This window comes from Haliotis asinina, chromosome 9 (genome assembly GCF_037392515.1).
Source record: "Haliotis asinina isolate JCU_RB_2024 chromosome 9, JCU_Hal_asi_v2, whole genome shotgun sequence".
In the NCBI taxonomy this organism is placed as follows: domain Eukaryota; kingdom Metazoa; phylum Mollusca; class Gastropoda; order Lepetellida; family Haliotidae; genus Haliotis; species Haliotis asinina.
The window spans coordinates 54,775,564-54,788,777 of record NC_090288.1 but is presented as its reverse complement, the minus strand read 5'-3'; the positions used below and the strand labels follow the sequence as shown (position 1 = coordinate 54,788,777).

At 40.5% G+C, this 13,214-nt stretch overlaps 1 protein-coding gene across 1 annotated transcript; it reads right to left on the bottom strand.

The window, feature by feature from the left end:
* Nucleotides 1–214: 214 nt before the first annotated feature.
* On the bottom strand, nucleotides 215–12,013 carry LOC137296858 (chitin deacetylase 1-like). The gene is made up of 2 exons (XM_067828732.1): nucleotides 11,122–12,013; nucleotides 215–1,164 (listed from the first exon to the last, which is right to left on the bottom strand). Exons 1-2 carry the CDS (start codon nucleotides 12,011–12,013, stop codon nucleotides 215–217), a joined length of 1,842 nt encoding a protein of 613 aa, XP_067684833.1.
* Between the last annotated feature and the right edge of the window lie 1,201 nt (nucleotides 12,014–13,214).

The following is a 13,214-nucleotide window of genomic DNA, read 5'->3' as shown; positions in this document are numbered from 1 at the left end:
GGTGTAGTGGCAGAACTTGATCGACTTCAGCTCACATTGGGTGGTCATACGTACACTCAATACATGGCGGGTAGATAGTATTCAGGATTAATTTGGCTGAACCCCGAAACACCACGTATGGTACAGAAACCATGTCCAGAAGAGACAACTATTATCAGCGATTCAGTTTGTCTGTAGAATATATTGTCCCCTGCGTTATTAATTTACTTAAATCTTAGCACTTCCATGAGTCGATACTGTCAATCTGTGAGAGTGGTTTAGGGTTGCGAATCCAATCTATGACTTGTGATGTTGAGACAACCCACACATCTTCCATTCTGGACAGCTCTTGGAGGAAATCCATGAGTGCTTCGAAGTTGCCGGTCTTCCTGCGGAACCAGGAAGCGTGGAGGAAGATGCCGAGGGGAGATCGGTTGGTTTTATAATGCCTGTTGAAGTTCTCATGCAAATACTGCAATGTGCCCTTCCTCCCGGCACCTATCATACAACCGTCCGGCATGGCGCACGCCATCTTGTTAGAGCCGTACCATCTGATAAGGGGAACCTCCCAGAGACCAGGGTAGGAGCCTTGAGGACAGGGGGTCAGGGAACAGGTTTTGGAATCTGGAGGGTAATCAAGAGTGAAGGGCCACACAGGGGCCTTCTCGTTTCGGTATAAATGACCCGTCACCATGGACGTGTCGTAGAGGTATTTGTAGTCTTGCAGCATCTGATACTGATCATCGCCTCCGATCTGCAAGAACGGAACCCTCATTCCTTTGATGGCATCCTTGGGGATATTGCTCTTGAGGGACAACTTCTTTCGCATTCCTTCTATTTCATGAACATAGCCTTCATAGCCCGCGTGAGCCCACCACGTTGTTGGTGACCGGTGGGACTGACTATGGGACGCAATTTCTTGGCCTTTCTTGTAAAGCTTCTCCACTAGATGGTACTGGGTTGCATCACCGGACACAAAGAAGGTTCCTTTGACGGGGCAACCGTTGGGGTTCTTGAATTTCCCATCAAATAGTTTCTCGTAGTAGTCAAAGTTGGCAATGTTGACGCTGTCGTCGAAGGTGAGCATGACCATCATGGGTGTCTGAGTGACGGGGACACCGCCGGGGATGTCGGAACTGATACAGCGACAGTCTGGGAGTTGGCAGGTGGTAGGGTCACATTTACCTGGAACGTGAAATAGAGGGTATACGGTATTTGATAAACCACATCTTTAGAAACACGGCATGCTTCCTTGTTTAACGCTAAACCCGGCACCTGAGTCTGAACCGAACAAGCCAGTGATCAACAGCATTCATATGTATGTCAAATAAGTCATCGAGTGGACCATCCGATCACGTTAGTTGCCTCTTACGGCAAGCAAGGGTTGCTGAAGACCAATTCTGACCCAGCTTGTAAACACCTGAGTAGCTTATCACAAATACGATCTCATCCTTACTTAAATGCCTTTTCTGGCTTGTTTTCTTATACAATAAAAACATTCAAATACAGTTATGTCAAGCTTTGATTTGTCGAACAACGGCTTTCTCGAAGTAAACGACCCATGAAGATCCGGGTTAAAATTGACCTTCAGCAACCCATGCTTGTCTAAGGGGACAGGGTTCTCAGGCTCGCTGACATAGTTGACACATGCCACCGTATCCCAACTGCGTAGATCTATGCTCGTGTTGTTGATTGTCTGACCCAGGCTTGAATATTTAGACCGCCGCCATGTAACTGGGATATTGTTGAGAGCAGAGAAAACCTAAACTCACTCACTCACTCAAAGTAATCGCCTCGTCCTTTTGCATTCTCCGTGTATTCATACAGTCTGTGTTTGTGTCGAACCACTGATAACTCGAAGTCCCGTCAGCTTCGACAGAACGGTCCCTTTATAATGATTGTGAACGCTTACAAGGAAAGTAATTAAGTGTTAAAAATAAGAGGATGAAAAGAAGTATTCATTGAAGAAATATCTGTCTTCCTTTAAATCAAAAGTAGCTCTAAGAGTAGATTATGTACGTCTTTATTGTTTATTTTTATGAAAGGGTTTAATTAATTTTAATAACTGCTCGAGGTATGCTTATCTGTATATGAAGTCACCTTCTTTCGAAACCTCAGTCACCTGTCAGTACAGGTGCACCGACCTAAACATGGCTTAACATGTAACATGTCGATTACAAAACAGCGTCATGTAAAGCCTTTTCAAACATTGTGTTAAACTTCTTTCTACAAAATATCCTGTAGAAGTCAATCCTGTATACAACAATCAAGTTCAGAAGAGAATGTGCATGTCCTGAGTTAAAGGTCCAATGTTTACCTAAAGTTCTTCGAAGGAAGTTCCTCGACTGAAAAGTAAACACTACAAGTGGGTTTTCTGAAAAGAAAGCTTCTTGTTTTTCCCTGGTATAATGGCAGTTGCAAGATTATGAGATGCTCTAGAGTAAGAGCAGTCGATATTACTCAAAATCAGATGTGCCACCTTCATTTTTAGTACCCGAAATCTGGAAAGACGAGTGTTCAACACACAGTTCATCTCGGGTCAACATAGGGCTATATTGGTGATTCTGCTTAAATGATAAACAAATATTTATTAACGACCAACATGGCAAGAAAAGCAAGAATGGTTTACAGAAAAGAACCAACGACTTGACTCGTCACGCCGGGAGATTATAGGGCATGTTTTGTCTACATATACACGCACTGACAAAAAAAACTCCAGAAAGTCTTAACAGTCCCCGATAAAGGACATAGAGTGTCTGGAATGCTCTGTTAAAGAATGGATCACGTATATTTACACTCCTAATTTATTCGGTGTACAAGCAACTTTGGTGTTATTTTCGACATTTAAATCTTGAACAACATTGTGAAATAGCCTGAATTAACATGTGAACTGGTTAATTTGTGCTACCCATGCTGCCAAATACTTAATGAAACCTGTATCCGCGATGCCACCTGGTTAACGTATTTTCCAGTTCCTCGTGATTGTGTTTTATCGGCATAATCTAATTACACACCCGCCAAGGGATGTTGACGACGGGATGGGGCAAACATTGCTCATACGACAAAAAGCTACACACTGTGAAGGACGATGTTGTGGCCTTGTGGTTGATGCTGTCGCCCAATACTCTGAGACCTCGGCTTGTCGTTTTTAGAGAGCAATTCATATAATGTTATCCGCTATTCTGCCTTTAACGCTCATCGGGATATAAAAAAGTGTTCTTTCTGACTATTCTTTGACTTGGTGTTGACGTTGAGAAGACAATGCATCCTCGACCTAATAATTATAAAGCAATGTTTAGCCAAGCTGAGAATCTTTATGATTTTCCAGTACTTCAGTCCTGCCCTATAACTAAGCACGTGTGGAATGTGTGTTAGGCTAATGAGTTTGTTGAAAATTGCTTCAGTTCACCAAGCAGAAAATGAGTACGTGGTGCGATAAGTCACATAACTATAGCCAACTAGCACCTAACAGATACTGTTTTCCGGGGAAATAATGTCTGTGCTACTCATTGTTAGAATAAACATACCTGGTATGGACTTCGGTGCTATATAAATGGTCACACAATTATTATGCTGAGATATTAACTCATTTTACTGAAAATACGAGTTGCACAATACGGTTCGTCCTTGCATGACACAATAAATAACACAAAAATATTGTTGTTATTTCTTGCTGAATTCTTTCATTCAGACCAAAAATGCTATGCAGCCGAATTTGTCTCCTTAATGTAATACAATAAATGTCATTTAATAATCACGTCCAAAACGTTAGAAAATAGAAACATGAAATGCACAACGACAAATGACACTTGCATAAAGCAAGTTTCAGACAGTTGCTAACTGAATTTTAATTACACCTCTATGGAGTCCTCTGTAACCCCAAGTATTGGCAATTGTGATTAATAGTAAACGTCATCTAACCCAGACAAATGCATCAGGTGCCAATCCCAGATTACAGTAATCCCGACCGAGTCTTTAAACGTTGATTGAACGTAGGACTTATAGACACATAGATAAACACAGATGTACATGTGAGGGGTGAGGGAGTGCGCGGTAGTCTCAAGTGTAGGACCCATGCCAACAATGAAGAAAGGACGAATCATAGACGTCCCTTACAGATGGTTGGAAGTTCTGGGGAGTAATCGTGGCTTGTCTATTCATTTAGAGGCATGCGTAGGTTACAGGGAATGCAGGACTGGTGACAACCACTTTAGAATCGAATCGAAACGTCGCCTTAACATAACAGAGAAGTTGTAAATCCATAAAATCATCATCTTTCTTCAGTGCAGGATTTGTTGGTTTGATGTTTTGTAATTTAACTGATGACCACTGCTGCCGGGTCTTCTTGACATGTCTAAGTTGTGTTGTGTATCTTCAACAAGAGGACTGAATTTGCGTATAGAAAGAACTTTAAATCATCTTGTAAAGTACGCGGGGTTCACTGAATTGGTTTTTGTTGTTAAGCTTGAAAGGACTTGTAATCTGCCCTGGAAATTCCACATATTCTCTGTCGAAAGAATGGTAATGATTCGTCACATCTCTTTTTAAACTAAGACCCTCTGTCGCACGTTGTCCGTCACTTGGGGTTTGGGTTTCGAGTAACGTAATGTATGTTGAAGAAATGGTACGCGTTTTTAACCTGCGGATGGGGTCTTTCATGGATTAAAAGCTTGAATTACAACTGGGGTTTGAAGAACATCAAACAATACTAAAACATTTGCAAAGGTAGTTTATTCCATGTTTCTGGAAACTCTCACCTTCATTTAGAAACTCGATGGCACGTTGTCTTTTTCATCAGTGGATACTGATATATGAATGTGATTGGAACTGTGTTGTCTCATCCTTTCACGAACACCCGTTCTGGCTTTTACCTTGGTTCTTTTAATCATTGACACAAGCGGAAGGACGCAAGCTTTTGACACAAGCCGAAGGAAAGGTGAAACCGTAACGTGCTTACATATTTCACAAATATATTATGAAAACAGCGATTTCCGGCCATGCCTATGTATGATTATTATCGGAATAAGTCTGTATAATATTCGAGGTATGTTAGAGAATGAATCTATTTTGATATTTGATCATCTTAGGACACATCTTACGAAGTACGTATATTCCAATATTTGTTTAGCGATTTCTACTGAGTTGGCATACTTCAAAAAGTCATTTACAGCTCTTTAGCGTGTGTAGGGAGTAGACTATACAGCTCAAACATTGAATGCTGTAATATGGCCAGTTGTGCCATTACTAAAGTACTGCCATGTACGGGATAACTTGATGAGGACTCAAACCACAAAACCGGCAAAATACATCTTCGTCATAACATACATTATAATCAGGGTGTTTCAACAGCAATTTTGTATGAGATTGAGATTTATCCTCAATCCGATTACTTGAAATCAGGCTACTCTTTATCAATATTTTATCATATATGTTTATCACATCAATGCGTTTTTTGTTTAATTTTCATTTCAGCCCTTGGCATTCATTTAATGTTAAATACTGCTCCCCCACATGTTTGTGTATGACGTGCGACTTGTAACATCGCCTTAACACTTAAATCTGAGAACAAACTTCAAGACGTGATTGTTTGTGTGTATTATATGCTTGCAAATATTATCTGTGCAGAGTGTAGCTGTTTGTTGAAGAATTCCCAGCTTTCTGCATGCTTCAAACCTAGGTGTTGTTCCACTTTGAAGCAGCACCTGTCGTTGTGTACAGGCGACAGTGGGGGTCTTTCGGTCTTTCGGGAAAAGAAGGCTTGTGTTAACATGCATTATTGTCATTTGTGTCAAAACTTACCAAACATAACACAGTTAGGAATGTAGTTTAGAAGAAACGAAAAAATGGTACTGTTATGATATACTGAAATATTTCAATGAAAAAGGAATTTCACCTCAATGTATTTTGAAATAATCTAACACAGCACCATAAAAGTTGGTGTTCGGGAATCGTTGAGAGGATCTTACTTTTATGGACGAGTGTTATATTTGATGTTAAAAGAATGCCTGGATATTTGTATTATCCAAAATCGTTGATTGAACTTTGCTAAAGAGGAAGAAGCAGTATATTGAGCGTAGAAAGTAAACCTAGCCAGCTTTAGGAAACGTGTCATTATTGATGTCATTTAAATAAATTGTCAAATTATGATATTGCAGAGATTCCTCCTCGGACAGTAAAATGTACATGCTGGGAAATATAGAAACATCTACCTCTTAAAATGCATCAACAGAACAGCGCATTTTACTGTGTATGGGATTAAAAAGGGTTTGGTTTTTTTTGTTGTTTTTTTAAAAAAAAAAAAAAACCCTTTAGTTTCCTTGTAACACTTAAGAAACTGATTTCAAAAGCTGACATATCACGAACACCTAAGATTGGATTGAGTTGGCCATAATACGAGGTATTAGTCGAATGTAGTGTAGCAAACATTCTGAAAAGGTAAAGATCAATTTCGAATAATCAAATTTTGAATGTCGAAGGTCGACCTGTCAGTGCATTGATTCTGTCCGACCTTTCAGGACTGGGTGAATGTACATTTGTCCCGATACTCAAACACAATCTCACAAAGCAAGCAGGTGAATCACGCAAAGACTACTTGCCAAAGCCGACGTGAGACATGCTGAGAGAAGAACAAAGTCTTCGACGTGCTTAAAATGTGGAGTCAGAAGGCGAATAATGTTCTACAAATTTTTCATAAATATTACCATTTGTTATAGAAATACATACATTGCTGTGGAATTAGTTCAGTGTGTCACTCTTAGACGTTTTGCTTGATGAGGAATTCTGAAGGTTTGTCTCTTATTGATAATTTCATATAGAAAATTATTCGTGATATTTTAATATATGTCACCTTTGCAAAGTGAAAAACAACTGTTCACGAGAGAATGTGCACAGTCAACAGCGAATCAACGGTATCATCACATTTTTGGTCATTCATTCGTAAATCTCTTAAATCTAATTTTGTCTTTCAGCCAAATGAAATCTGTTTCCACGGAAACTCTGGGTCTGACGATTAATGTCTCTAAGATGTATCCTTTACAGACCCTTGGAAACCAAAGAGTGTGTAGACGCGGATCCAATGTCTGTTTTAGCTAGTTTTGGTTAAGATGATCATGCATATTTAATTTCACTTCAAGTTCGTATTAATGATAACTATTAATATATCAGTAATACTTGCTCCAGTTACTCAGAAACAATGTCAATTGCATTATCCAGACTTTGACAAGAAATGGGTACGGGAAGTGGTATGGTGCATGTTGTCACGCCATGTCCTTCTCAGAATGTGTATACACATTTTTTAACATGGAGTTTATTTTTTCAAAGGGAAAAGTACCCGGGACAAAAATATGAAACATTTCTTTAATATTGATTCGTCATCATTCTTCAGTCACGTTGTTTCAAAACATTAACATTGTGTTTCTTAAAACCAAACATCGAAAACAGTCAAACATATGAACTTGAAATGTGCCACAATATTTTTAACTTTGCTACCTGCAAATATTGTCTGTCAAGAACCAGGACAGATATAATTTGATGTGTCGTCCAAGTGTGTATTTTAGAGGAACGTTTGCTGTTGAATAAACATAGGGCGCATTGTTTATTTTTTCCAGAGGTGAAATCGTCCCCTTAAAAGCATCCAATGCTAACGCTTCTCCCCCATGTTAGATGAGTGTCAGTCTATGCTTGTTTGAATGTGTATTTTGTGGTGATAAGGTATGCATTTCTGATACAAACTGTAATCCCTAGGCTTGCCATTGTGCTTAATTAATTAGCATGAGGCATATTTGAATCCTCGTTGATTAACTGCGTATTGAACTTGAACGCCTTTCCATAATTATCTGACGAGTCAAGACAAATGCCATTTACAAATATAGAACGTCAATGCAAAATATTTATTATAGGATATATATAGCGCACATCTCCACGCAACTACTGCTTGCTCAAGGCGCTGGTATTTGTACCCCTCGATCATTGGATATCAGTCTCAACGTCACATCGTATTATCAGTCTCAACTCCCTGGGGAGTATGCAACTCTTGCTGCCACTAGGTGCACCGAGTTTTTTTGTAGCTCCCTCATCCTAAAAAGGTATCCAGTTGACAGCTGGGTGGACTGGGATACGTTTACTGCACCTTGCTGTACCCGCAACTGGGTGTATGCACGTATTCATGTGGCCACCATCTGGTCATATACCAACGGATTCGTTGGTTCTTTTAAGTGCACAAGGTTGTGTACTGTACACTAGGGGTTGTAACAATACGGAAAGAGTATGCACATAAAGGTGACTCCAAGGTTTTTAAACCCAGTCAAAGGTTTTCTCAACCTCGACACCTCAACGTCGCTGGATGACTAGCCTGGCGCTTTAGCCAGCTCGTCCACCGCGCCCTTCAAGCATACCCAGACTTGAATATCCATGGTAACATATTCTATGCAAAGCAAAGAATTAGCGGTGAAAATTATATGAGTGGATACTTGGACATCAGTGATGACACTAGGTGTTGGCAAAAAGACGCATAAACATGCAAATATCCACATGAACGGTATCTATGGTATTGCATAGGGTACAGGAGAATATACAAGCTTATTGTTAAATTACCTCTAACTGGTAAACATACTTTTCTTCTGGTTTTAGTTTGCCAAAATGAATATGGATGAAATAGATTTGCACCCTTGTTGTCCACAAGGAGTCGTTTAAAAGTGGATTAGTACAGATGAACAATGCCGTTGTTCAGTGTATCTGTCGTCATTACGTATTTGCAACCCTTCCCGATACATCCAAGCATGCCTATTGAGACAAGCAAATCAGAAAACATCACGAAGCATTCGACTCACAGGGTTGAGAGCATATCTGGAGAGGGTAGCTCACACAGCTGACTTCATTCTATACATTCTGATGTATCTACCTTAGACCTTCCGAAAGACATTTCAGAAGATCAAATATCCATTTCAGTAATTATTGAAGGGTGGGGGTCGTTGTTTCAGTGAGTTATTGAACTCCGTCACCCAAGTGAACAACGTAACGCTTTTAGTTGCCCAAATCCTTCAAATTCGGGTGAAGATAGTCAACTGACAGACCAGCCTTATCTAAATACATGTTTGAGTTGGGATATTGGTTGGAAAGAAAAAGGCAGGAGCTACCTAACATGTACTCAGCAAGCAAAACTGAACTTCATGATTTCTGTTTGAATGGACCATGGTTTATCACTCCCCTCTCTATCCATATATACATGCTGTCTTGTAGGTATGAGTTAATTACGAAACTATGTTTAATCACGGGTATTCTTTTCGATGACCATTTAATTACCCCTCAAGTTTATATACATAACAGATAGTACCAAGTCGGTCGGTTCGTTAGTAGATTCTCTGCATTATATACATACATATATATTATGTATTTATAAAGCGACCGAAGCATATTTGAAACATGCTACAAATGTGTGATCAATGAGTATTTCTCTGCTCAAACTCGCGTTGTGAGGTTAACAGACACATTACCTTCTCATCCTACTGGGTACCCATTGACTGATGTGTCAATTGTGGCATATAGAGAACCACTTCACTCACCTAAGGAGATATCACCTGTAACACATACTTCAGTGTGGGACAGAGGCGAAGTCTAAAACTCACAAGGCAAGTCCCCGTTTTACTTAACTTTGAATGATTTTACCTGAAGATTGTGCACCGGTCCACGTGTCATGACATGTGCTTATGTGTATTTAGCGTACCCTCAATACTGAAGCACTTTGTCTCACAACCAGCAGAAGTATGTATAGAAACCGTGTGTGAAGCGTGGGACAGACATGACAACTGTTACCAAAAATCTAACCATTGCCCTCACTTTACAAAGCTATATGATGTAATACTCAAGCAAACAGATAATAAAATATATGTCCTTTTGTTTGTGGAATATGACGTCAGTCAGAGAAGTATATGGTAAATACAAACCACAAAAACCTTGGGTAATCATAAGCAATCTCGGCTAAAGTCACGTTATATCGTTGACACATGTCGATGCCTATTGATACAGAAATCTCCCCGCTTTATGGGGATATGTTGTATTTGTAGAAGACAATTTTATGAAACAGCATCTCTAGCCATATCATACAGCATCGCCAACTTGAAATGTTTGCTAAGCTTACAGTGAATCCGAAACCAGCTGACAGCAGAAGACGAATACAATGCTGGACAAAAATTAAACGTTACAGTTTTTGAAGTAACCTTGCATTGTTGCAATTGAGCGTAATTACGTGTATTAAATATCAAGCAGGAATTTCTATTACGCATATGAGAACGGAATTGTTGACAAAATGCCATTTTCACTTCGAGATCATTGTGATGGATATTCAGTGACTGTAGATAAAATACAGGGTTAAAGAAAGCAACCTTAACTAACACCTCACTCTGCTTATTGGCGTGTACTGTAAACATTCAATTCCCCTGCACCCGGAGTCGTGAACGTCAGCTGTTGTTAGATATTGTTAATATGGTGCCCACAGTATGGTGTCTACAGAATGGTGACTGCAGTATGGTGCCTACAATATGGTGCCTACAGTATGGTGCCTACAATATGGTGCCTTCAGTATGGTGACTGCAGTATGGTGCCTACAATATTGACAAGGACATGAGCATCAAACACAGTACCATCGAATAACCTATTTTTGCCACCATCAAATATGACTGTATGCTTATGATCGTATTTTTTATTTTACTAGTGTGACACCTATAGAGAAAGAAAATATCAGTTATTGCATTCGTTGATCACATTTTGTTTAGACATTTAGGGTTAGCTTTATGCATGTTATTGAAAGATTAGACTCGTGAACCGTTATAAATGTCACCCTGACTCTTAAATTTCGTTCTTACCTCACTAACATTGACAAGCTAAATACAGCATGTCACTCAATTTGAAATAAAATCGTTGTACTTGGCTTCTTACAGAATCTCGTGTTGCTTTAGTTTGTATAATTCAATGTCACATATCCGATTAACCTTTCTATAAACATTCTGTTTTATAAGGATATTCCTAACTGTAGTTCCAAACGCGTTTAAAAACCTTCAAGCATTCAAGGAGATACTGACATTTGTATTGCGTCCCCAGTAAGAATAATTTGTCGGTAGCCATATGCAATTACAGGTGCTGTCTTACCTGGCTTTCTGATGATTTTCCTCTGAGGCTTTGGCTCCTGTTTAACTTCTTTCTGTTTGATCGTCTTCTTTATAAGAGGTTTCGCTGGGGGCGGAACGTGCCTGGAAGCCACACTGTTGATCGGAACTCGTTTTAATGAACTTCGGATCGGGTTGTATCTAGTCCTGGACGTTCTGGAGGTCTTTGTCCTCGAGATCCGCGATGTCCTGGAGGTCCGTGGGGTGTAGGGAGACCCGGACCGGTACCCGGGGGTAGGTGTGACAGGTCGGCGAGACATACGTGAACGGTTAGCAGGTGTAGCTGACTTCGCTGCCCACCACGGGTAATGAGCCAGGGTCCATTTGTCTCGATTCTGGTTAATATTTGAATTTACCGTTCGAGTGTCTTTCAGTTGATTATTGTGGGTGTGGTATGAGTGTTTCTTCTTGTAAAGCTCATCGACGACATTACGTTCCCTGTCCGAGGGATTCTTGTACTTACGAGGGCCGGTCAGAGCAGCTACTGCGTTGACAGGTTCACCCCGAGATTTAGAGGCAACGCTGTTGACGTTTCCACCCTGATTGTTGTTTTGCCAGGTGTACGACGGTTGACGGCGACGTTGACCGCCGTACTGGCGTTGTGATACCTGTGGGGTTCGACGTTGGGGTGGTGGTTGAGTGATGACTTGAACAGGTCGACCACAGTCAGCGTTCCTGGGCCAGTCACAAGTCTGGGTCTTTGTACTGAAGTGGAGGTTGCCTGGACATTTCATTGTATACTGCTGGTCTCCGATACAAATCATAAACTGGCGAGGATTGGACGGGTGGCAGACATACTTGTTCTGTACCCCACCGCAACCCTGGGCTGATGATGTTCCCAGATATGCCACAGTTAGCATCAACAGAGGAATCATTGTAGCTGATGACTTTCAGTTCACAAAAGTAATGTCCCAATGTATTGTCCACAAATGATTCCGAGGAAATTACACGTCGCTGCTACCGAACCACAGGTTGAGCAATACTGTGGCCCACGTGTTCTGTCAAGAGACGTGAGACACTGTTTCCCTATGTGAGACTTCGCCTCTCTACAACTCGGTGACCAAACGAGTGTCTACCCACATCGACCGAGAAGTTGTAACTGATGTTCAATCCCTTGGACAGAAGGCTTAAATACTATCCTCCTAGCAAGAATAAAAACTCTCTGGCTACACGTTCTGTCACCCACAAACAACAACATGTGATCAGAGAAGCGTAAACATCGGCCCCCGCCGCTTCTCCGTCACTGCGCAGGTCACAAGGTCAACCGATGCCAAGAGCGCTCGTTCGCGACCAATGAGATCGCTCGTCTCATCCCTCTTGACAATCCTAGTTAAAACAAAAGAGTCCGCCCATTGCTATTATGAGATGTAAGGAGGTTGGCACGTCCCTAGGTGACCCTAAATAGCTCTATATTTACAAATGTTTGCACGGCACCAGTCTTCACGTTGGACAATAAAAGCTTTGATTAAAACAAAGCTTCTTTAGCAATTAACGATCCCTGTGTGACAAACTTGATTGACTTTAAAAAAATGAAAGTTTGACCTCTTGGATTTCAAATATTTCCACTGTAAAATAGTGACGTTTGAAAACAACGAGGTTGTTAAAGTGACACTTTTTTACCTATCTGTGCATGGGGTTCGACAGGCAGGCGGACCACGTCATATGTCAGTTTCTTCTCTCGGAAACAGAAACACGTAATTAAACAGTGTTTATTGAAACCTTAATCATTCGTCACGTCAACGTTTTTATTGAACATCTTCTGACTCAAGACATGAGTTCTGACAAGGTTATTGCTGTTGCGTATGATTCATAACTCATAATTAAACATCGACATTACAGCATTACCGTTGTGTGTCACAATATGAATATTAATTTTGTATTCCTACACTAAAACGTGATAGAGAGGTACACATTTACACACACCAACTCATGGTCTTTGAATACGTACAATTTTGACAGAAACTAATAATTGGTTTTAGATTTAAGAAAGAGCCCGTGTGAGATGGGAGAAGACCCTCTTGTCTTGCTTCATTTGGGACCTTTAGCGGTTGAAAACAATGCAATGACATTCAACAG

Coding starts and splice junctions, on each gene's coding strand:
- LOC137296858 (XM_067828732.1), bottom strand. CDS start 12,013: ATGATTCCTCTGTTGATGCTAACTGTGGCATATCTGGGAACATCATCA. Junction 1,165..11,121: donor GAAAATCATCAGAAAGCCAG/GTAAGACAGCAC, acceptor TTCACGTTCCAG/GTAAATGTGACCCTACCACC.